A 25,523-nucleotide genomic window follows, 5' to 3' on the forward strand; every position below is an offset into this window, starting at 1 on the left:
CTCCGTGGTGAAAGCTTTGCTCAGGAGGTGTCAGTATGATAGGCACACATCTTTAGTTCTTGAGAGGGATTTCGGGAGGTACCGCTCGCCCGACCCCTACAGGAACTGTAAGATGTCAGTGAGTCGTAAGGTTGTGACAGGACTGATTGATAGTACAGGATCTCTGAAGAGATCCAAATCAGGGATCTTGGAGGTCGTCAGATCCTTCTACTCGCACCTCTTGGGGAAGCAAGATCCAAACCGAGACGAGATGTCGGCTTTCCTGGCTGAAACCATCCCTGAGCCAGGGGTAGACCCCTCTCTCGGTGTTTTGATAGACTCGATCAAGGAAGAGGAAGTGGGATTGGCGATTGATGGGCTTGCCCTCAAAAAATCGCCAGGGCCGGATGGCTTAACATCCGAGTTTTATAAGACTTTTAAAGGAACCCTAGTTCCCCTCTTGACTGAGGTGTTTAATGAGTGCCTTTCCTCGGGTACTTTGCCAATGTCAATGAGGAGGTCGGCCTTGATCGTTTTATCGAAGGGTAAAGACTCGACCCGTATTGAGAATTGGCGTCCCATAGCGCTGCTCAATACGGACAGAAAGGTTCTCGCAAAGGTGCTGTTTAATCGGCTGGTGAAGTTTGCATCCCGGCTCCTTTCGCCGGTCCAGCATTGCTCTGTTCCAGGCCGCAGCACATTTAGTGCTGTCCTCAGTGTCAGAGAGGCAGTGGAGCAGGGAAATTCTGGTCGGTGGGAGGGGTACATCCTGTCCTTGGACCAGGCCAAGGCTTTTGACCGGGTGGACCACGAGTACCTCTGGTCGGTCCTTCTGAGGTACGGCCTACCGGGGGGGTTTGTCAATTGGCTACAGACCTTATACACTGGGGCTGAGACTTTTGCGCTGGTGAACGGTTGGGTTGGAACCCCCTTTGAGGTTGGGTCTGGTGTCCGCCAGGGTTGTCCCTTGAGCCCTTTGCTATATGCGTTCGCAATTGATCCTTTTCTTAAAAGGATCGATCGTGGGCCATTGGCGGGAGTCGGGCCGGCCTGGAGGGGCCGGAGGCCACTCAGAGGGTGGTTGCGTACGCAGACGACGTCTCCATTTTTGTCTCCTCGAGAGGGGAGGCAGAGTGGGTGATGTCGGAAGTGGAGCGTTACTCATTGGCATCTGGGTCCAAGATCAACCGGGATAAGTGCAAAAGTCTCTGGCTGGGAGGAGAAGATCCTGGTTTTGATCTCCCGGACACCCTTCCAGAGCCTCAGGGTTCTGCTAAGATCTTAGGAGTCGAATTTGGCCAGGGTGATTACCCCAAGAAGAACTGGGAGGATAGGCTGAATCTAGTTGCCCAGAAGGTCGACCAATGGAAGGGTTGGTCCTTAACCCTGAGGGAAAGGGTTCACTTGGCCAAGGCCTACCTGGTGCCCATGTTGCTTTACCTGGGCAGTGTGTGCATCTTGCCAGAACCTCTCTGGACTCGGGTCTATAGCCTGTTCTTCCAGCTGTTATGGGGGAACAGGCTCAACCTAATCAAGAGGGAGGTTACTTACCTACCAAGGACACTAGGCGGGTTAGGTATGGTTAACCCGGTGGTGTTCCTAGTGAACACCTTTGTTAAGATCAACCTGGCAAACCTCTGGCAAGAGAGGGCTCCTTGGTGGATATCCTCCTGCAGGGGGTGGTTTCGGCCTTTCTTCCAGGAATGGGAGAGAGGAGGGCAAGTGAAAGACCTGCGTACACCTCACGGACATCTCCCGGCTTATGCCACCCTGGCGCTGAAGATTGTTCGCCGGTGGGGTCTGGAGGTGTGGGAGATCAGGACCATGTCGAGAAAATTTCTTGACAGGAGGGTACTGATGACCCACTTCCAGAAGCCCCTGGCGCTCAAAGACTGCCCAAGTAGTGACCTCGGGGTGGGATTAAAACTTTTAAATTCAGCGAGGATTCCCCAGAAGTTTTGGGATCTGGCTTGGCGTTGCTTCCATGGGAGACTGTATGTGAGGGGCAATCTAAAGTGCAGAAGCTCTGAAGATCGGGATTGCCCCCGGGAGGAGTGCGGCGGAGTGCTGGAAAGCATGGAGCATTTCCTGCTTCATTGCCCTTTCAATACAGAGGTATACAAAAGGGTGGGAGCCTCCATTGGTTGGCCAGGCCTAACCAGCCTCTCCTATGCTGGGTGGGCCTATGGAGTGTTCGGAGACCTCGGTGGTAGGGACCATTGCACCTTGTTTCTAGTCAGTATAGTGGTCAGGCACTTTATGTGGAATGCACGATGTCTAGTTTCTACCCAGAAGAAAATCCTCCTAGTGGATGAGGTTGTTAGCAATATCATGGGTGACCTGGTGAAGGTGCATTCTTTGGAGGTTGGCAGATTGGGAGCATCCAAAGCCTCTCGTCTTTGGAGGGGCTTTTCCTTTTGGGTGCCTTAATGTGTCTGCCTTCATGAGGGAGGGGGGGGGTCGTCACCGGTGCTCAACTGGAGGTGGGGGTCTGCGTTCCGCTGAGGCACCAAAAAAAAATATAGCGATAGGGCTCGGAATAAGGGAAAGGTGAGGGTCAGCATAGGGTCAGCTTTCAATAGGGTCAAGAAAGGGCTAGTAATAGGGTAAGGAGATAGGGCAAGCGATAGGGAGGGTGCAGCGGTGGACGTGGTACCTTGGCCTCTGGGGGGGTGCTGGGGGGGGCTTTCCCTTCTCTCTATCTGGTGATGGGCTAGGTAAGCACAGGAAGATTTTTGTTTTGTTTAGGATTGAAATGGCAGGAAAAAGGTTTACAAGCGACCGAACTTGGTGCTTTCGGGTACGGTGTATTTTGTATATGGTTTGGTATTTGGACAAGTTGGTGATGTGTATTGTATTATATTGTAAAAATGTTGTTAGAATAGGGATAGACTTAAGGGGGTTAATAGATAGGTTGGGAGGGGTCGGGGGGGGGGGGGGGGTTTGCCTGACCCAGCCCCGGACTATGCGGACATGGGAGGACATGGGGCGGGGGGCTGGGCTGGGGTGTTGGGTGTGGTGGTGGGGGCCAGCATCTGGACTATGCGGACGTGAGAGGACATGAGGCGAGATGCCGGCTGGGGTGGTGGAGTTTAGGTAAGAAGGGTAAGGTTAAGGAAAGTCAGGATGTGTATAGTGTGATTAAAAAAAAAAAAAAAATTTAAAAAAAAAAAAAGATAAAAGAAAATTAAAAAAAACAATTGGGATTAGTATTATTATAATTTGGATTGTTTTTGTTATTATTATTATTATTATTATTATTATTATTATTTTATTTGCTATTATTATGTTGTTTGATTATTATTATCATCATTATTATGTTGTTTCTTTAGGCCCTTGGTTGACGCGGGTCGGGGGATTTTCTGTTGGTACTTTGGATTACGTTTATATGATGTTTGTATATATTCTAGTTATTGTTTAGCTTCGGATGAAGTGTAGATGTAAGTATATAAGAGTGGGGTGTATGTGGCCGGGTCTGGTATAGTTTTCTCTTCTCATATACAGAGATGTATATAAGAAAATTTGTTTATAAGAATTGGGTTGTGACTTTTTGGTTATATGGAATTAGTTATGTATTTGTTTTTCAGTTTATGTTTTGTAAATTTATATAAAATAAAGAGATACAGGATATAACTCAGAATCAGTACAGGATAAGTCATGTAATGTATGTACACAGTGACTCCACCAGCAGAATAGTGAGTGCAGCTCTGGAGTATAATACAGGATGTAACTCAGGATCAGTACAGGATAAGTCATGTAATGTATGTACACAGTGACTCCACCAGCAGAATAGTGAGTGAAGCTCTGGAGTATAAAACAGGATGTAACTCAGGATCAGTACAGGATAAGTAATGTATGTACACAGTGACTCCACCAGCAGAATAGTGAGTGCAGCTCTGGAGTATAATACAGGATATAACTCAGGATCAGAACAGGATAAGTCATGTAATGTATGTACACAGTGACTCCACCAGCAGAATAGTGAGTGCAGCTCTGGAGTATAAAACAGGATGTAACTCAGGATCAGTATAGGATAAGTAATGTATGTACACAGTGACTCCACCAGCAGAATAGGGAGTGCAGCTCTGGAGTATAATACTTTGGGTACATTATGAGATTTATAACTGGGAGCCAGCAAAATTATGATGTTGCTTTTGCTGTGCTTGGGTATAAGACATTATTCTACAGATATCTGAACTTTCACTCTTTGGCTACTTTTCCTCATATCTGTCAGGAAACACTCAGCAATGAGACATTTTGTAGACTAATCTTTATTTCACGGCCGATCACAGCAGATTTAACAGGGATTCAAGGTCTGCAGGACTTCTTCTCTGACTGTTCCGCTGCCACAAAATTGATACCTGCCAAAGTAAAATAATAATGTTAAACTTGCATGATTTATCTAAGGCCTGCACCACAAAGCACAGAGGGCCTATAGCAAAAATCAAAATGGGGCCCCTTGGTGCCCCATCACTGTTGTGATTGAGGGGAGGGTGAGGCCAATATAACCTCACACATCACAGGGCAGGAGAAAAGAGGCGTTCTAAGCGTGAGCCGCTTATTATGGGCCCCACAGATGCACATGTGCTGCCTGTATAGTATGTGCCCCCCCTGATTACAATGTATCATAGAGAACCATGTAGAGTGGGGGGTCACATGTGCTGCCTGTATAGTATGTGCCCCCCCTGATTACAATGTATCATAGAGAACCATGTAGAGTGGGGGGGTCACATGTGCTGCCTGTATAGTATGTGCCCCCCCCCCTGATTACAATGTATCATAGAGAACCATGTAGAGTGGGGGGTCACATGTGCTGCCTGTATAGTATGTGCCCCCCCCCTGATTACAATGTATCATAGAGAACCATGTAGAGTGGGGGGGTCACATGTGCTGCCTGTATAGTATGTGCCCCCCCCCCCCTGATTACAATGTATCATAGAGAACCATGTAGAGTGGGGGGGTCACATGTGCTGCCTGTATAGTATCTGCCCCCCCCCCTGATTACAATGTATCATAGAGAACCATGTAGAGTGGGGGGGTCACATGTGCTGCCTGTATAGTATCTGCCCCCCCCCCCTGATTACAATGTATCATAGAGAACCATGTAGAGTGGGGGGGTCACATGTGCTGCCTGTATAGTATGTGCCCCTTTATTTTTATGACCTTTATACAAGAGCCTTCTACCTGCGCTATTACCACAAACTGCAATGAGGGATTCCCGGATAGATCTGGCTTGGACTTCTTCCTTGTGAATGGATGGAGTCATCAAATCTCCTATCATGTATTACCAGTGAGAGTATTGATACCACCTGAACCCACATTTTCCATCTGTTTGGTTTGTCATTTATATTGTTGTAGTCTAGAACTAGTAGAACTATCACATCCAGCTTTGTCTTTTTATGCCTCACAAGCATTGATCTCGTGATATGACACTTAAAGAGTCTCTGTCACTAGTTTAGTAATGTCCGATCTCCTGGATAATCTGATCGGCGCTGTCAGACGGATAAAACTGGTGAAAATTCTGTCCCAAAATGTTTATTATTTTAAAAGTTCTGAGCTTTTTTCTAAATTTGTAAATGAGCTTTTCTTAGCCAAGTGGGAGGTAACAGCAGCGATTCTCCGGAGGTGGAGCCTCCTCACAGCCTCTGACCTATCAGCATGAAGCTGCTTCACACGGTGTGAGAGACTGAGGCTGGTGGGAAGGGGGTTCACTTCAAATAAATATATCTCCGGCTGTGGACCACCTAGAACAGCGGTTCTTGTGATATATGAAAGAGGAGATTCTAATCCTTCACATGGCACCAGGATCGCTGTGAAACAACTGGAGTTATCGCCAGTTGAAAACACAGTTGGGAATGGAAGCTGTATACTGTATGATCACACTGTGTTGCTGGGAAGGGGGAGAAGCTGTATACTGTATGATCACACTGTGTTGCTGGGAAGGGGGAGAAGCTGTAAGCTGATTGGACAGGGGAGAAGCTGTATGCTGATTGGACAGCATCATACAGAAAATATTACTTCACCCAGAGTGAAAAGAGTCTCCTCCTGTTTGGCAAGTACAGCCAAATTACCATATTTAGAAAAATGCTCATAACTTTGCAAATAATAAACGTTTTTGAACATAAATCGCCCTGTAGTTATCACGATCATAGCGCCTATTCGATTATTCAGGACATGGGGAATTAATAAACTGGTGCCGTCATACGACACTGACGTTTCCTGTTCTTTTTCTTCTATATGCTTCGTCCCCGGTACCAAGGAATTATCACTGAGGGACTGCAGTGGGTGGCAGCCGGCAATCTACACCATCTCACTCCACGCACCACCTCGGAGGAGCGCCGCTGATCCCTCACCTTTTCTATTCCACATATACAGGAGGCATCACAGGGCACAGGGGCAGCAACATTGGGCAGTTAGTGGATGATCTACCCCAGGGAGGGTGTAAGTTTGTGGTGACAGCAGTGGGACCACGGGTAGGTAACATGGGTCACTTACGTTTTTCCATCTTTTCCATACTGGACGGTTGCGGTTGATGCCCCCAGGGTGGGGAAGAGAAGGTTAATGATGTTGTCGTTCCAGATAAACTTGAGTCTGTTGAGGGGTCCGATGTCGGTCTCCACATCTATGTACGCCGTGTACGAGCTCGCGGTCTTGATGTATCCACTGCACGGAGGAAACACACGATCAGTATAAGGGCTCGTGCAAAAGGCACTTAACAGCTCCGTGTGTCAGCCCCGTATGATGCGCGGCTGGGTGATTTTCGCGCAGCCGCCATCATTGTGACACGGTATGTTTGCACGTGGTGCTTTTCTGTTTACATTCACAGTTTGACAGCTGTTGCGCGAATCAAGCTCGTCCCACAGAAGTGCTTCCGTGCGACCTGCATGGTTTTCACGCACCCAATGACTTCAATGGGTGCGTGCTACGCGAAAAACGGCCAAAGATAGGACATGTCGTGAGTTTTACGCAGCGGACTCACACTGCGCAAAAATCACGGACTGTCTGCACGGCCCCATAGACTAATATAGGTGCGTACGACCCACGCGTCGCACAGACTTATAACACGCTCGTGTAAACGAGCCCTAACCCTCAGTTTATGCTCGGCCGGGGGAGGTGGACAGGGATTGCTGGGACGTGTGGTTCGCCTGTGTTTGTGCTGGAAGATTTGTGGGTTGTCATCACCTTCATTTTAATAATTATTAACCCCTTGAGGACACGGCAATTATTTTATTTTTGTGTTCCGGGAGCCATAACTGTTTTGTTTTTCGTGGGTTTTGGGCTCCGTGTTAGCAGGAGGAGCTGCATTTCCTTATGGCATTAATTGCTTTTTTGGGGGGCGGGGAAAGAAGGGTTTATAGGTTTTCGTTTTCATGACATTCACCGTGCGGTTTAACTAATTAGTTATGGTGTTTTTTTGTGGGTCAGTTTGATTGCGTTGATTCCAAATACATTTTTTTACAGCTTTTGCACAATAAAAATACTTTAAAAAAAAAATAATTTCTATTTGTGTCGCCTCATCCTGACAGTTGTCACCTTATGATTTTTCTGTCGTTGAGCGCTTGTTTTTTGCTGGACGAGCTGCCGTTTTCCTTGTTACTATTTTGGGGTACTTACGATTTTTCACTTTTTATTAACAAAATGTTGTGGTGAGAAGAACAAAAAACTGCAGTTCTGTTCTTTTTACGTTGCTTGTTTTGCGTTGCTTGTTTTGCGTTGCTTGTTTTGCGTTGCTTGTTTTGCGTTGCTTGTGTTGCGTGGCGTTAGTTTTGTAGCTCAGGTCGTTGTGGTTATGATATCAATTCTGAGTACTTTTCATGTTTTGATATTTTCTGACATAACGGCTTTACATGGACGCGGTGACGCTGTCAATAACGTGGGTTTACTGTTCATTTTCCCCAGAATATATCATGAATTTCTCACTGATTCTTTAAACCTTTAGGGATATTGTTGCTCCCGGTTACCGTGTAACCGTCTATATTTGGTGTTCATAAAATGTATGAATATTTATTTCTGGTGCTTACGCACTTTACATTGACACTATTAATTAAAGTAATTTGGTAGACGGATATGATACAGTGGAGGAAATAAGTATTTGATCCCTTGCTGATTTTGTAAGTTTGCCCGCTGTCAAAGTCATGAACAGTCTAGAATTTTTAGGCTAGGTTCATTTTACCAGTGAGAGATAGATTATATTTAAAAAAAACAACTGAAAATCACATTGTCACAATGATCTATATTTATTTGCATTGTGCACAGAGAAATAAGTATGTGACCCCCGACCAACCATTAAGAGTTCAGCCTCCTCCAGACCAGTTACACGCTCCAAATCAACTTGGTGTCTGCATTATAGACAGCTCTTACATGGTCACCTGTATAAGAGACTCCTGTCCACAGACTCAATGATCAGTCTGACTCTAACCTCTACAACATGGGCAAGACCAAAGAGCTTTCTAAGGATGTCAGGGACAAGATCATAGACCTGCACAAGGCTGGAATGGGCTACAATACCATAAGTAAGACGCTGGCTGAGAAGGAGACAACTGTTGGGGCAATAGTAAGAAAATGGAAGACATACAAAATGACTGTCAATCCACATCGATCTGGGGCTCCATGCAAAATCTCACCTCGTGAGGTATCCTTGATCCTGAGGAAGGTGAGAGCTCAGCCGAAAACTACACAAGGGGAACTTGTTAATGATCTCAAGGCAGCTGGGACCACAGTCACCAAGAAAACCATTGGTAACACATTACAATCCTGCAGTGCCCGCAAGGTCCCCCTGCTCAAGAAGGCACATGTACTGGCCCGTCTGAAGTTTGCAAATGAACATCTGGATGATTCTGAGAGTGATTGGGAGAAGGTGCTGTGGTCAGATGAGACTAAAATTTAGCTCTTTGGCATTAACTCTACTCGCCGTGTTTGGAGGAAGAGAAATGCTGCCTATGACCCAAAGAACACCGTCCCCACTGTCAAGCATGGAGGTGGAAACATTATGTTTTGGGCGTGTTTCTCTGCTAAGGGCACAGGACTACTTCACCGCATCAATGGGAGAATGGATGGAGCCATGTACCGTCAAATCCTGAGTGACAACCTCCTTCCCTCCACCAGGACATTAAAAATGGCTCGTGGCTGGGTCTTCCAGCACGACAATGACCCGAAACATACAGCCAAGGCAACAAAGGAGTGGCTCAAAAAGAAGCACATTAAGGTCATGGAGTGGCCTAGCCAGTCTCCAGACCTTAATCCCATCGAAAACTTAAGGAGGGAGCTGAAGATCCGAGTTGCCAAGCGACAGCCTCGAAATCTTAATGATTTACAGATGATCTGCAGTGAGGAGTGGGACAAAATTCCATCTAACGTGTGTGCAAACCTCATCATCAACTACAAAAAACGTCTGACTGCTGTGCTTGCCAACAAGGGTTTTGCCACCAAGTATTAAGTCTTGTTTGCCAAAGGGATCAAATACTTATTTCTCTGTGTACAATGCAAATAAATATATATAATTTTGACAATGTGATTTTCAGGTTTTTTTTTTTATATAATCTATCTCTCACTGGTAAAATTAACCTAGCCTAAAAATTCTAGACTGTTCATGTCTATGACAGTGGGCAAACTTACAAAATCAGCAAGGGATCAAATACTTATTTCCTTCACTGTATGTGCTCCACAAGAATCATTGCCTCTCCCGTTTTTATTCTGTTTTATTTGATATTTTTTATTATTTTATATGTTTTGATATTTTTATAGATTTCTCTTAACTAGAAATTTTTATATTGTACAAGTAATAGTAAGGCCGGGTTCACACACCCTATTTACGGACGTAATTTGGGCGTTTTAGCCCCGAATTACGTCCGAAAATGCGGCTCAAAAGCGTCGGCAAACATCTGCCCATTCATTTGAATGGGTCTTACGATGTTCTGTGCCGACGGTCATTTTTTTACGCGCCGCTGTCAAAAGGCGGCACGTAAAAAAGACGCCCGCGTCAAAGAAGTGCCTGTCACTTCTTGGGACGTAATTGGAGACGTTTTCCATGGACTCCATAGAAAAAACAGCTCCAATTACGTCCGTAATGGACGCAGCGAAAAACTCCTCAACATGCCATTACGTTTGAAATTACGGTGCTGTTTTCTCCTGAAAACAGCTCGGTGATTTCAGCCGTAATGGACGCTGCCGTGTGAACATACCCTTAGTGTCAATAATACGAGTAGAGATCTATTGCCCCACTCATACACACTGGTAGATATTGGTAGTTCAGGTAGAGATCTATTGCCCCACTCATACACACTGGTAGATATTGGTAGTACAGGTAGAGATCTATTGCCCCACTCATATACACTGGTAGATATTGGTAGTTCAGGTAGAGATCTATTGCCCCACTCATACACACTGTTATATATTGGTAGTACAGGTAGAGATCTATTGCCCCACTCATATACACTGGTAGATATTGGTAGTACAGGTAGAGATCTATTGCCCCACTCATACACACTGGTAGATATTGGTAGTACAGGTAGAGATCTATCGCCCCACTCATATACACTGGTAGATATTGGTAGTACAGGTAGAGATCTATCGCCCCACTCATACACACTGGTAGATATTGGTAGTACAGGTAGAGATCTATCGCCCCACTCATACACACTGGTAGATATTGGTAGTACAGGTAGAGATCTATTGCCCCACTCATACACACTGGTAGATATTGGTAGTACAGGTAGAGATCTATTGCCCCACTCATACACACTGGTAGATATTGGTAGTACAGGTAGAGATCTATCGCCCCACTCATACACACTGGTAGATATTGGTAGTACAGGTAGAGATCTATTGCCCCACTCATACACACTGGTAGATATTGGTAGTACATGTAGAGATCTATTGCCCCACTCATATACACTGGTAGATATTGGTAGTACAGGTAGAGATCTATCGCCCCACTCATATACACTGGTAGATATTGGTAGTACAGGTAGAGATCTATCGCCCCACTCATACACACTGGTAGATATTGGTAGTACAGGTAGAGATCTATCGCCCCACTCATATACACTGGTAGATATTGGTAGTACAGGTAGAGATCTATCGCCCCACTCATACACACTGGTAGATATTGGTAGTACAGGTAGAGATCTATCGCCCCACTCATACACACTGGTAGATATTGGTAGTACAGGTATAGATCTATCGCCCCACTCATATACACTGGTAGATATTGGTAGTACAGGTAGAGATCTATTGCCCCACTCATACACACTGGTAGATATTGGTAGTACAGGTAGAGATCTATCGCCCCACTCATACACACTGGTAGATATTGGTAGTACAGGTAGAGATCTATCGCCCCACTCATATACACTGGTAGATATTGGTAGTACAGGTAGAGATCTATTGCCCCACTCATACACACTGGTAGATATTGGTAGTACAGGTAGAGATCTATTGCCCCACTCATATACACTGGTAGATATTGGTAGTACAGGTAGAGATCTATCGCCCCACTCATATACACTGGTAGATATTGGTAGTACAGGTAGAGATCTATCGCCCCACTCATACACACTGGTAGATATTGGTAGTACAGGTAGAGATCTATTGCCCCACTCATACACACTGGTAGATATTGGTAGTACAGGTAGAGATCTATCGCCCCACTCATACACACTGGTAGATATTGGTAGTACAGGTAGAGATTTATTGCCCCACTCATATACACTGGTAGATATTGGTAGTACAGGTAGAGATCTATTGCCCCACTCATACACACTGGTAGATATTGGTAGTACAGGTAGAGATCTATTGCCCCACTCATATACACTGGTAGATATTGGTAGTACAGGTAGAGATCTATTGCCCCACTCATATACACTGGTAGATATTGGTAGTACAGGTAGAGATCTATCGCCCCACTCATATACACTGGTAGATATTGGTAGTACAGGTAGAGATCTATTGCCCCACTCATACACACTGGTAGATATTGGTAGTACAGGTAGAGATCTATCGCCCCACTCATACACACTGGTAGATATTGGTAGTACAGGTAGAGATCTATCGCCCCACTCATATACACTGGTAGATATTGGTAGTACAGGTAGAGATCTATCGCCCCACTCATACACACTGGTAGATATTGGTAGTACAGGTAGAGATCTATCGCCCCACTCATACACACTGGTAGATATTGGTAGTACAGGTAGAGATCTATCGCCCCACTCATATACACTGGTAGATATTGGTAGTACAGGTAGAGATCTATTGCCCCACTCATACACACTGGTAGATATTGGTAGTACAGGTAGAGATCTATTGCCCCACTCATATACACTGGTAGATATTGGTAGTACAGGTAGAGATCTATTGCCCCACTCATACACACTGGTAGATATTGGTAGTACAGGTAGAGATCTATTGCCCCACTCATATACACTGGTAGATATTGGTAGTACAGGTAGAGATCTATCGCCCCACTCATATACACTGGTAGATATTGGTAGTTCAGGTAGAGATCTATTGCCCCACTCATACACACTGGTAGATATTGGTAGTACAGGTAGAGATCTATTGCCCCACTCATATACACTGGTAGATATTGGTAGTACAGGTAGAGATCTATCGCCCCACTCATACACACTGGTAGATATTGGTAGTACAGGTAGAGATCTATTGCCCCACTCATACACACTGGTAGATATTGGTAGTACAGGTAGAGATCTATCGCCCCACTCATACACACTGGTAGATATTGGTAGTACAGGTAGAGATCTATCGCCCCACTCATACACACTGGTAGATATTGGTAGTACAGGTAGAGATCTATCGCCCCACTCATATACACTGGTAGATATTGGTAGTACAGGTAGAGATCTATCGCCCCACTCATATACACTGGTAGATATTGGTAGTACAGGTAGAGATCTATCGCCCCACTCATACACACTGGTAGATATTGGTAGTACAGGTAGAGATCTATTGCCCCACTCATACACACTGGTAGATATTGGTAGTACAGGTAGAGATCTATCGCCCCACTCATACACACTGGTAGATATTGGTAGTACAGGTAGAGATCTATCGCCCCACTCATACACACTGGTAGATATTGGTAGTACAGGTAGAGATCTATTGCCCCACTCATATACACTGGTAGATATTGGTAGTACAGGTAGAGATCTATTGCCCCACTCATACACACTGGTAGATATTGGTAGTACAGGTAGAGATCTATTGCCCCACTCATACACACTGGTAGATATTGGTAGTACAGGTAGAGATCTATCGCCCCACTCATACACACTGGTAGATATTGGTAGTACAGGTAGAGATCTATTGCCCCACTCATATACACTGGTAGATATTGGTAGTACAGGTAGAGATCTATCGCCCCACTCATATACACTGGTAGATATTGGTAGTTCAGGTAGAGATCTATTGCCCCACTCATACACACTGGTAGATATTGGTAGTACAGGTAGAGATCTATTGCCCCACTCATATACACTGGTAGATATTGGTAGTACAGGTAGAGATCTATCGCCCCACTCATACACACTGGTAGATATTGGTAGTACAGGTAGAGATCTATTGCCCCACTCATACACAGTGGTAGATATTGGTAGTACAGGTAGAGATCTATCGCCCCACTCATATACACTGGTAGATATTGGTAGTACAGGTAGAGATCTATTGCCCCACTCATACACACTGGTAGATATTGGTAGTACAGGTAGAGATCTATCGCCCCACTCATACACACTGGCAGATATTGGTAGTACAGGTAGAGATCTATTGCCCCACTCATACACACTGGTAGATATTGGTAGTACAGGTATAGATCTATTGCCCCACTCATACACACTGGTAGATATTGGTAGTACAGGTAGAGATCTATCGCCCCACTCATACACACTGGTAGATATTGGTAGTACAGGTAGAGATCTATCGCCCCACTCATATACACTGGTAGATATTGGTAGTACAGGTTGAGATCTATCGCCCCACTCATATACACTGGTAGATATTGGTAGTACAGGTAGAGATCTATCGCCCCACTCATACACACTGGTAGATATTGGTAGTACAGGTAGAGATCTATCGCCCCACTCATATACACTGGTAGATATTGGTAGTACAGGTAGAGATCTATCGCCCCACTCATATACACTGGTAGATATTGGTAGTACAGGTAGAGATCTATCGCCCCACTCATACACACTGGTAGATATTGGTAGTACAGGTAGAGATCTATCGCCCCACTCATATACACTGGTAGATATTGGTAGTACAGGTAGAGATCTATTGCCCCACTCATACACACTGGTAGATATTGGTAGTACAGGTAGAGATCTATCGCCCCACTCATATACACTGGTAGATATTGGTAGTACAGGTAGAGATCTATCGCCCCACTCATACACACTGGCAGATATTGGTAGTACAGGTAGAGATCTATTGCCCCACTCATACACACTGGTAGATATTGGTAGTACAGGTATAGATCTATTGCCCCACTCATACACACTGGTAGATATTGGTAGTACAGGTAGAGATCTATCGCCCCACTCATACACACTGGTAGATATTGGTAGTACAGGTAGAGATCTATCGCCCCACTCATATACACTGGTAGATATTGGTAGTACAGGTTGAGATCTATCGCCCCACTCATATACACTGGTAGATATTGGTAGTACAGGTAGAGATCTATTGCCCCACTCATACACACTGGTAGATATTGGTAGTACAGGTAGAGATCTATCGCCCCACTCATATACACTGGTAGATATTGGTAGTACAGGTTGAGATCTATCGCCCCACTCATATACACTGGTAGATATTGGTAGTACAGGTAGAGATCTATCGCCCCACTCATTAAAGTCCAGAACACTGAACTGCTTGTGTAACTCTGCAGTCCTAATCACCTGCACCAGATTCAGAGTAAACAGTGCCAACGCCAGCGCCAGTGCCAGCGCCAGTGCCAGCGCCAGTGCCAGCGCTATTGAAGCACAGTTGTAAATGTAACTACCAGGTAGCAGCCGTATAGGAGCACATTTATCTCTTCAGCCACCAAGTATCAGCCCTTTATATATATCTGCCGTAAATGTTCAGGGGTCCGCAGATTTAGTCTATTTGATCTTTTAGCGCACAATGTATTAAGAGCATCGATTGATGCCTGGCGTGGACCTAGATTGCTAGCCGTCTGTGGGCACTATATGGGCACTTTTGGCTGTATGCAAGCACAGTATAGCATTACATTGACACCGTGTGGCATTTTCTGGGCACTATATGGGCCCTTTTGGCTCTATGTGAGCATGGTATAACATTACATGGACACTGTGGGGCACGCTCTGGGCACTATATGGGCACTTTTGGCTCTATGAGCACAGTATAGCATTACATGGACACTGTGGGGAACTCTCTGGGCACTATATGGGCACTTTTGGCTACATGCGAGCACAGTATAGCATTACATGGACACTGTGGGGCACGCTCTGGGCACTATATGGGCACTTTTGGCTCTATCTGAGCACAGTATAGCATTACATGGACACTGTGGGGCACGCTCTGGGCACTATATGGGCACTTTTGGCTCTATGAGCACAGTATAGCATTACATGGACACTGCTTGCCACTCTCTGGGCACTATATGGGCACTTTTGGCTACATGCGAGCACAGTATAGCATTACATGGACACTGTGGGGCACTCTCTGGGCACTATATGGGCGCTTTTGGCTACATGCGAGCACAGTATAGCATTACATGGACACTGTGGGGCACGCTCTGGGCACTATATGGGCACTTTTGGCTACATGAGAGCACAGTATAGCATTACATGGACACTGCTTGCCACTCTCTGGGCACTATATGGGCACTTTTGGCTACATGTGAGCACAGTATAGCATTACATGGAGACTGTGGGGCACTATATGGGCACTTTTGGCTCTATCTGAGCACAGTATAGCATTACATGGACAATGCTTGGCACACTCTGGGTACTATATGGGCACTTTTGGCTACATGTGAGCACAGTATAGCATTACATGGGCGATGCTTGGCACACTCTGGGTACTATATGGGCACTTTGGCTACATGCGAGCACAGTATAGCATTACATGGACACTGCTTGGCACTCTCTGGGCACTATATGGGCACTTTTGGCTACATGTGAGCACAGTATAGCATTACATGGATGATGCTGGGCACACTCTGGGTACTATAAGGCAACTTTTGGAAACATGCGAGCACAGTATAGCATTACATGGACACTGTGGGGCACTATTTGGGCACAGATGGCATCAATATACATTCCTCACCAGGACAAGTTTGTTACTCACTTAAAGACTTGATACTGACGAGTGTTCCCATTGGTCCCAAACAAGGAAACGTGGAAAAATCCCTGGACATTCAGCGAGCCTGCGATCTGTACTGTGACCTTGTATCTAAAGCCTGGAGGAAGGCGAGAGAGAAGCTTAATCATCGTAAAATCAACATCTCTGCAACCTTTCCTCACAATTATCTAGACCTCTACTTGCTGTCAGTAAATAAGAAAATGATTGTTTACATCTAGAGACTGAAAACCTGTCCGGTTTGGATTCAAATGTCAGATATTCGGGGTGTCATAGGAGGGGAACAAAGCCAAAAATGTTGCACACAATTTATTGGAGTCTCCCTGATGTCCCTTCTGACAAGTTGGCAGGTCTGATATCAGGATCAGGACAGATTTTCATTCTCTGGATGTAAGCAAGAATTGAACGATTCACTGACAGCAAGCACAGATTTGGAGAATGGTGAGGAATTGGAACAGAAAATCTATTAGGAAGTTGCAGAATTTTTCATTACACACGGATTATGATCTATTACAAGTAACATCCGGGACATGGAGGATTAAAGGTGAAACTCACGAGCGAAGCTGGACTGATCCCCGGTGGTCAGATAGAACTTCTGGCTGGAAGAGGTGACCCCTCTGTAAGTGTCAGCAAAGTGGCCCATTAATGGGCATTGACCGCTGGGGCACGGGAACCCCGCACCCTAAAACGAAGCAGAAGTGAGAAATATTCCTACAAAGGTCATTGCCCCTAAAATCCTGGAGTCTCGTCTTCTGTCAGAAAATTCTCAGTTACATCTGATTGTGGGAAAGCTGGGTGACAACCAACATGGCTCCCAGAAGGGTCGTCACCCAGCTCTCCCGAGTACAGATATAACGAAGAATAGAACTGGTAACAACATGATGGATAATAGATGATTAAATATGTGACCCCCCAGGAGCAAATCTTACCGATGAGAATGAGCTGTAGGTGGAGCTCGGGAACCCAATAAAGGCGTCTGGCTTCAGGATACTCTCCGTGTAAAACTTGTAACTGCGCAAATGATTGCAAGCGGCAAAATCCCGGGTACCTGGTGATAGAATACAGCGAGGGTTGTTACAGTAACTTTATCTGTGGTGTTACATAGGACTGCAGGTAACATCCACTACATTATCTGTACTCAGAGAGTTATCACTGTGTTATCTGTGGTGTTACATAGGACTGCAGGTAACATCTACTACATTATCTGTACTCAGAGAGTTATCACTGTGTTATCTGTGGTGTTACATAGGACTGCAGGTAACATCTACTACATTATCTGTACTCAGAGAGTTATCACTGTGTTATCTGTGGTGTTACATAGGACTGCAGGTAACATCTACATTATCTGTACTCAGAGAGTCATCACTGTGTTATCTGTGGTGTTACATAGGACTGCAGGTAACATCTACATTATCTGTACTCAGAGAGTTATCACTGTGTTATCTGTGGTGTTACATAGGACTGCAGGTAACATCTACTACATTATCTGTACTCGGAGAGTTATCGCTGTGTTATCTGTGGTGTTACATAGGACTGCAGGTAACATCTACATTATCTGTACTCAGAGAGTTATCACTGTGTTATCTGTGGTGTTACATAGGACTGCAGGTAACATCTACTACATTATCTGTAATCAGAGAGTTATCACTGTGTTATCTGTGGTGTTACATAGGACTGCAGGTAACATCTACTACATTATCTGTACTCAGAGAGTTATCGCTGTGTTATCTGTGGTGTTACATAGGACTGCAGGTAACATCTACATTATCTGTACTCAGAGAGTTATCACTGTGTTATCTGTGGTGTTACATAGGACTGCAGGTAACATCTACATTATCTGTACTCAGAGAGTTATCACTGTGTTATCTGTGGTGTTACATAGGACTGCAGGTAACATCTACTACATTATCTGTACTCAGAGAGTTATCGCTGTGTTATCTGTGGTGTTACATAGGACTGCAGGTAACATCTACATTATCTGTACTCAGAGAGTTATCACTGTGTTATCTGTGGTGTTACATAGGACTGCAGGTAACATCTACTACATTATCTGTAATCAGAGAGTTATCACTGTTATCTGTGGTGTTACATAGGACTGCAGGTAACATCTACTACATTATCTGTACTCAGAGAGTTATCACTGTGTTATATGTGGTGTTACATAGGACTGCAGGTAACATCTACTACATTATCTGTACTCAGAGAGTTATCACTGTGTTATATGTGGTGTTACATAGGACTGCAGGTAACACTACTACATTATCTGTAATCAGAGAGTTATCACTGTGTTATCTGTGGTGTTACATAGGACTACAGGTAACACTACTACATTATCTGTACTCAGAGTTATCACTGTGTGTTATCTGTGGTGTTACATAGGACTGCAGGTAACACTACTACATTATCTGTACTCAGAGAGTCATCACTGTGTTATCTGTGGTGTTACATAGGACTGCAGGTAACACTACTACATTATCTGTACTCAGAGAGTTATCACTGTGTTATCTGTGGTGTTACATGGGACTGCAGGAAACATCTTCTATATTATCTGTAATCAGAGAGTTATCACTGTGTTATCTGTGGTGTTACATAGGACTGCAGGTAACACTACTACATTATCTGTACTCAGAGAGTCATCACTGTGTTATCTGTGGTGTTACATAGGACTGCAGGCAACATCTACTACATTATCTGTACTCAGAGAGTTATCACTGTGTTATCTGTGGTGTTACATAGGACTGCAGGTAACATCTACTACATTATCTGTACTCGGAGAGTTATCACTGTGTTATCTGTGGTGTTACATAGGACTGCAGGTAACATCTACATTATCTGTACTCAGAGAGTTATCACTGTGTTATCTGTGGTGTTACATAGGACTGCAGGTAACATCTACTACATTATCTGTACTCGGAGAGTTATCGCTGTGTTATCTGTGGTGTTACATAGGACTGCAGGTAACACTACTACATTATCTGTACTGAGGGAGTTATCACTGTGTTAACTGTGGTGTTACATAGGACTGCAGGTAACATCTACTACATTATCTGTAATCAGAGAGTTATCACTGTGTTATCTGTGGTGTTACATAGGACTGCAGGTAACATCTACTACATTATCTGTACTGAGAGAGTTATCACTGTGTTATCTGTGGTGTTACATAGGACTGCAGGTAACATCTACATTATCTGTACTCAGAGATTTATCACTGTGTTATCTGTGGTGTTACATAGGACTGCAGGTAACATCTACTACATTATCTGTAATCAGAGAGTTATCACTGTGTTATCTGTGGTGTTACATAGGACTGCAGGTAACATCTACTACATTATCTGTACTCAGAGAGTTATCACTGTGTTATATGTGGTGTTACATAGGACTGCAGGTAACATCTACTACATTATCTGTACTGAGAGAGTTATCAGTGTTATCTGTGGTGTTACATAGGACTGCAGGTAACACTACTACATTATCTGTAATCAGAGAGTTATCACTGTGTTATCTGTGGTGTTACATAGGACTACAGGTAACACTACTACATTATCTGTACTCAGAGTTATCACTGTGTGTTATCTGTGGTGTTACATAGGACTGCAGGTAACACTACTACATTATCTGTACTCAGAGAGTCATCACTGTGTTATCTGTGGTGTTACATAGGACTGCAGGTAACACTACTACATTATCTGTACTCAGAGAGTTATCACTGTGTTATCTGTGGTGTTACATGGGACTGCAGGAAACATCTTCTATATTATCTGTAATCAGAGAGTTATCACTGTGTTATCTGTGGTGTTACATAGGACTGCAGGTAACACTACTACATTATCTGTACTCAGAGAGTCATCACTGTGTTATCTGTGGTGTTACATAGGACTGCAGGTAACATCTACTACATTATCTGTAATCAGAGAGTTATCACTGTGTTATCTGTGGTGTTACATAGGACTGCAGGTAACATCTACTACATTATCTGTAATCAGAGAGTTATCACTGTGTTATCTGTGGTGTTACATAGGACTGCAGGTAACATCTACTACATTATCTGTAATCAGAGAGTTATCACTGTGTTATCTGTGGTGTTACATAGGACTGCAGGTAACACTACTACATTATCTGTACTCAGATAGTTATCACTGTGTTATCTGTGGTGTTACATAGGACTGCAGGTAACATCTACTACATTATCTGTACTCAGAGAGTTATCACTGTGTTATCTGTGGTGTTACATAGGACTGCAGGTAAGATCTACTACATTATCTGTACTCAGAGAGTTATCACTGTTATCTGTGGTGTTACATAGGACTGCAGGTAACATCTATTACATTATCTGTACTCAGAGTCATCACTGTGTTATCTGTGGTGTTACATAGGACTGCAGGTAACACTACTACATTATCTGTACTCAGAGAGTTATCACTGTGTTATCTGTGGTGTTACATAGGACTGCAGGTAACATTTACTACATTATCTGTAATCAGGGAGTTATCACTGTGTTATCTGTGGTGTTACATAGGACTGCAGGTAACATCTACTACATTATCTGTAATCAGAGAGTTATCACTGTGTTATCTGTGGTGTTACATAGGACTGCAGGTAACACTACTACATTATCTGTACTCGAGATTTATCACTGTGTTATCTGTGGTATTACATAGGACTGCAGGTAACATCCCCTAAATTATCTGTACTCAGAGAGTTATCACTGTGTCATCTGTGGTGTTACATAGGACTGCAGGTAACATCTACTACATTATCTGTACTCGAGATTTATCACTGTGTTATCTGTGGTATTACATAGGACTGCAGGTAACATCCCCTACATTATCTGTACTCAGAGAGTTATCACTGTGTTATATGTGGTGTTACATAGGACTGCAGGTAACATCTACATTATCTGTAATCAGAGAGTTATCACTGTGTGATCTGTGGTGTTACATAGGACTGCAGGTAACACTACTACATTATCTGTAATCAGAGAGTTAGCACTGTGTTATCTGTGGTGTTACATAGGACTGCAGGTAACATTTACTACATTATCTGTAATCAGGGAGTTATCACTGTGTTATCTGTGGTGTTACATAGGACTGCAGGTAACATCTACTACATTATCTGTAATCAGAGAGTTATCACTGTGTTATCTGTGGTGTTACATAGGACTGCAGGTAACACTACTACATTATCTGTACTCGAGATTTATCACTGTGTTATCTGTGGTATTACATAGGACTGCAGGTAACATCCCCTAAATTATCTGTACTCAGAGAGTTATCACTGTGTCATCTGTGGTGTTACATAGGACTGCAGGTAACATCTACTACATTATCTGTACTCGAGATTTATCACTGTGTTATCTGTGGTATTACATAGGACTGCAGGTAACATCCCCTACATTATCTGTACTCAGAGAGTTATCACTGTGTTATATGTGGTGTTACATAGGACTGCAGGTAACATCTACATTATCTGTAATCAGAGAGTTATCACTGTGTGATCTGTGGTGTTACATAGGACTGCAGGTAACACTACTACATTATCTGTAATCAGAGAGTTAGCACTGTGTTATCTGTGGTGTTACATAGGACTGCAGGAAACATCTACTACATTATCTGTATTCAGAGAGATATCACTGTGTTATATGTGGTGTTACATAGGACTGCAGGTGACATCTACTACATTATCTGTACTCAGAGAGTTATGACTGTGTTATCTGTGGTGTTACATAGGACTGCAGGTAACACTACTACATTATCTGTACCCAGAGAGTTATCACTGTGTTATCTGTGGTGTTACATAGGATTGCAGGTAACACTACTACATTATCTGTACTCAGAGAGTTATCACTGTGTTATCTGTGGTGTTACATAGGACTGCAGGTAACATCTACCACATTATCTGTACTCAGAGAGTTATCACCTTGTAATCTGTGGTGTTACATAGGACTGCAGGTAACATCCACTACATTATCTGTGCTCAGAGAGTTATCACTGTTATCTGTGGTGTTACATAGGACTGTAGGTAACATCTACTACATTATCTGTACTCAGAGAGTTATCAGTGTGTTATCTGTAGTGTTACATAGGACTGCAGGTAACACTACTACATTATCTGTCCTCAGAGAGTTATCACTGTGTTATCTGTGGTGTTACATAGGACTGCAGGTAACACTACTACATTATCTGTACTCAGAGAGTTATCACTGTGTTATCTGTGGTGTTACATAGGACTGCAGGTAACACTACTACATTATCTGTACTCAGAGAGTTATCACTGTGTTATCTGTGGTGTTACATAGGACTGCAGGTGACATCTACTACATTATCTGTACTCAGAGAGTTATCACTGTGTTATCTGTGGTGTTACATAGGACTGCAGGTAACACTACATTATCTGTACTCAGAGAGTTATCACTGTGTTGTCTGTGGTGTTACATAGGACTGCAGGTAACACTACATTATCTGTAATCAGAGAGCTATCACTGTGTTATCTGTGGTGTTACATAGGACTGCAGGTAACACTACATTATCTGTACTCAGAGAGTTATCACTGTGTTATCTGTGGTGTTACATAGGACTGCAGGTAACATCTACTACATTATCTGTACTCAGGCAGTTATCACTGTGTTGTCTGTGGTGTTACATAGGACTGCAGGTAACAATACTACATTATCTGTAATCAGGGAGTTATCACTGTGTTATCTGTGGTGTTACATAGGACTGCAGGTAACATCTACTACATTATCTGTAATCAGAGAGTTATCATTGTGTTATCTGTGGTGTTACATAGGACTGCAGGTAACATCTACTACATTATCTGTACTCAGGGAGTTATCACTGTGTTGTCTGTGGTGTTACATAGGACTGCAGGTAACATCTACTACATTATCTGTAATCAGAGAGTTATCACTGTGTTATCTGTGGTGTTACATAGGACTGCAGGTGACATCTACTACATTATCTGTAATCAGAGAGTTATCACTGTGTTATCTGTGGTGTTACATAGGACTGCAGGTAACATCTACTACATTATCTGTAATCAGAGAGTTATCACTGTGTTATCTGTGGTCTTACATAGGACTGCAGGTGACATCTACTACATTATCTGTAATCAGAGAGTTATCACTGTGTTATCTGTGGTGTTACATAGGACTGCAGGTAACATCTACTATATTATCTGTACTCAGAGACTTATCACTGTGTTATCTGTGGTGTTACATAGGACTGCAGGTCACATCTACTACATTATCTGAACTCAGAGAGTTATCACTGTGTTATCTGTGGTGTTACATAGGACTGCAGGTAAGATCTACTACATTATCTGTACTCAGAGAGTTATCACTGTGTTATCTGTGGTGTTACATAGGACTGCAGGTAACATTTACTACATTATCTGTAATCAGGGAGTTATCACTGTTATCTGTGGTGTTACATAGGACTGCAGGTAACATCTACTACATTATCTGTAATCAGAGAGTTATCACTGTGTTATCTGTGGTGTTACATAGGACTGCAGGTAACATCTACTGCATTATCTGTACTCAGAGAGTTATCACTGTGTTATCTGTGGTGTTACATAGGACTGCAGGTAACATCTACTACATTATCTGTACTCAGGGAGTTATCACTGTGTTGTCTGTGGTGTTACATAGGACTGCAGGTAACAATACTACATTATCTGTAATCAGGGAGTTATCACTGTGTTATCTGTGGTGTTACATAGGACTGCAGGTAACACTACTACATTATCTGTAATCAGAGAGTTAGCACTGTGTTATCTGTGGTGTTACATAGGACTGCAGGTAACATTTACTACATTATCTGTAATCAGGGAGTTATCACTGTGTTATCTGTGGTGTTACATAGGACTGCAGGTAACATCTACTACATTATCTGTAATCAGAGAGTTATCACTGTGTTATCTGTGGTGTTACATAGGACTGCAGGTAACACTACTACATTATCTGTACTCGAGATTTATCACTGTGTTATCTGTGGTATTACATAGGACTGCAGGTAACATCCCCTAAATTATCTGTACTCAGAGAGTTATCACTGTGTCATCTGTGGTGTTACATAGGACTGCAGGTAACATCTACTACATTATCTGTACTCGAGATTTATCACTGTGTTATCTGTGGTATTACATAGGACTGCAGGTAACATCCCCTACATTATCTGTACTCAGAGAGTTATCACTGTGTTATATGTGGTGTTACATAGGACTGCAGGTAACATCTACATTATCTGTAATCAGAGAGTTATCACTGTGTGATCTGTGGTGTTACATAGGACTGCAGGTAACACTACTACATTATCTGTAATCAGAGAGTTAGCACTGTGTTATCTGTGGTGTTACATAGGACTGCAGGAAACATCTACTACATTATCTGTATTCAGAGAGATATCACTGTGTTATATGTGGTGTTACATAGGACTGCAGGTGACATCTACTACATTATCTGTACTCAGAGAGTTATGACTGTGTTATCTGTGGTGTTACATAGGACTGCAGGTAACACTACTACATTATCTGTACCCAGAGAGTTATCACTGTGTTATCTGTGGTGTTACATAGGATTGCAGGTAACACTACTACATTATCTGTACTCAGAGAGTTATCACTGTGTTATCTGTGGTGTTACATAGGACTGCAGGTAACATCTACCACATTATCTGTACTCAGAGAGTTATCACCTTGTAATCTGTGGTGTTACATAGGACTGCAGGTAACATCCACTACATTATCTGTGCTCAGAGAGTTATCACTGTTATCTGTGGTGTTACATAGGACTGTAGGTAACATCTACTACATTATCTGTACTCAGAGAGTTATCAGTGTGTTATCTGTAGTGTTACATAGGACTGCAGGTAACACTACTACATTATCTGTCCTCAGAGAGTTATCACTGTGTTATCTGTGGTGTTACATAGGACTGCAGGTAACACTACTACATTATCTGTACTCAGAGAGTTATCACTGTGTTATCTGTGGTGTTACATAGGACTGCAGGTAACACTACTACATTATCTGTACTCAGAGAGTTATCACTGTGTTATCTGTGGTGTTACATAGGACTGCAGGTGACATCTACTACATTATCTGTACTCAGAGAGTTATCACTGTGTTATCTGTGGTGTTACATAGGACTGCAGGTAACACTACATTATCTGTACTCAGAGAGTTATCACTGTGTTGTCTGTGGT

The 25,523-nt window shown here is 43.3% G+C and overlaps 1 protein-coding gene across 1 annotated transcript in view; it reads right to left on the bottom strand.

Moving 5' to 3' along the window:
• Positions 1-4,244: 4,244 nt before the first annotated feature.
• LOC142663566 (pancreatic triacylglycerol lipase-like) overlaps positions 4,245-25,523 on the bottom strand; it is a 46,321-nt gene continuing 25,042 nt past the window's right edge. The window contains exons 9-13 of the mRNA XM_075842311.1: positions 17,250-17,368; positions 16,876-17,002; positions 16,309-16,420; positions 6,475-6,642; positions 4,245-4,340 (exon numbers count right to left, since the gene is read on the bottom strand). Of these exons, the coding sequence (XP_075698426.1) occupies positions 4,277-4,340; positions 6,475-6,642; positions 16,309-16,420; positions 16,876-17,002; positions 17,250-17,368 (590 nt within the window). The 3' untranslated portion in view covers positions 4,245-4,276. The remainder of the gene's footprint in view (positions 4,341-6,474; positions 6,643-16,308; positions 16,421-16,875; positions 17,003-17,249; positions 17,369-25,523) is intronic.

The sequence above is a fragment of the Rhinoderma darwinii genome, chromosome 11 (genome assembly GCF_050947455.1).
Source record: "Rhinoderma darwinii isolate aRhiDar2 chromosome 11, aRhiDar2.hap1, whole genome shotgun sequence".
Classification (NCBI taxonomy): domain Eukaryota; kingdom Metazoa; phylum Chordata; class Amphibia; order Anura; family Rhinodermatidae; genus Rhinoderma; species Rhinoderma darwinii.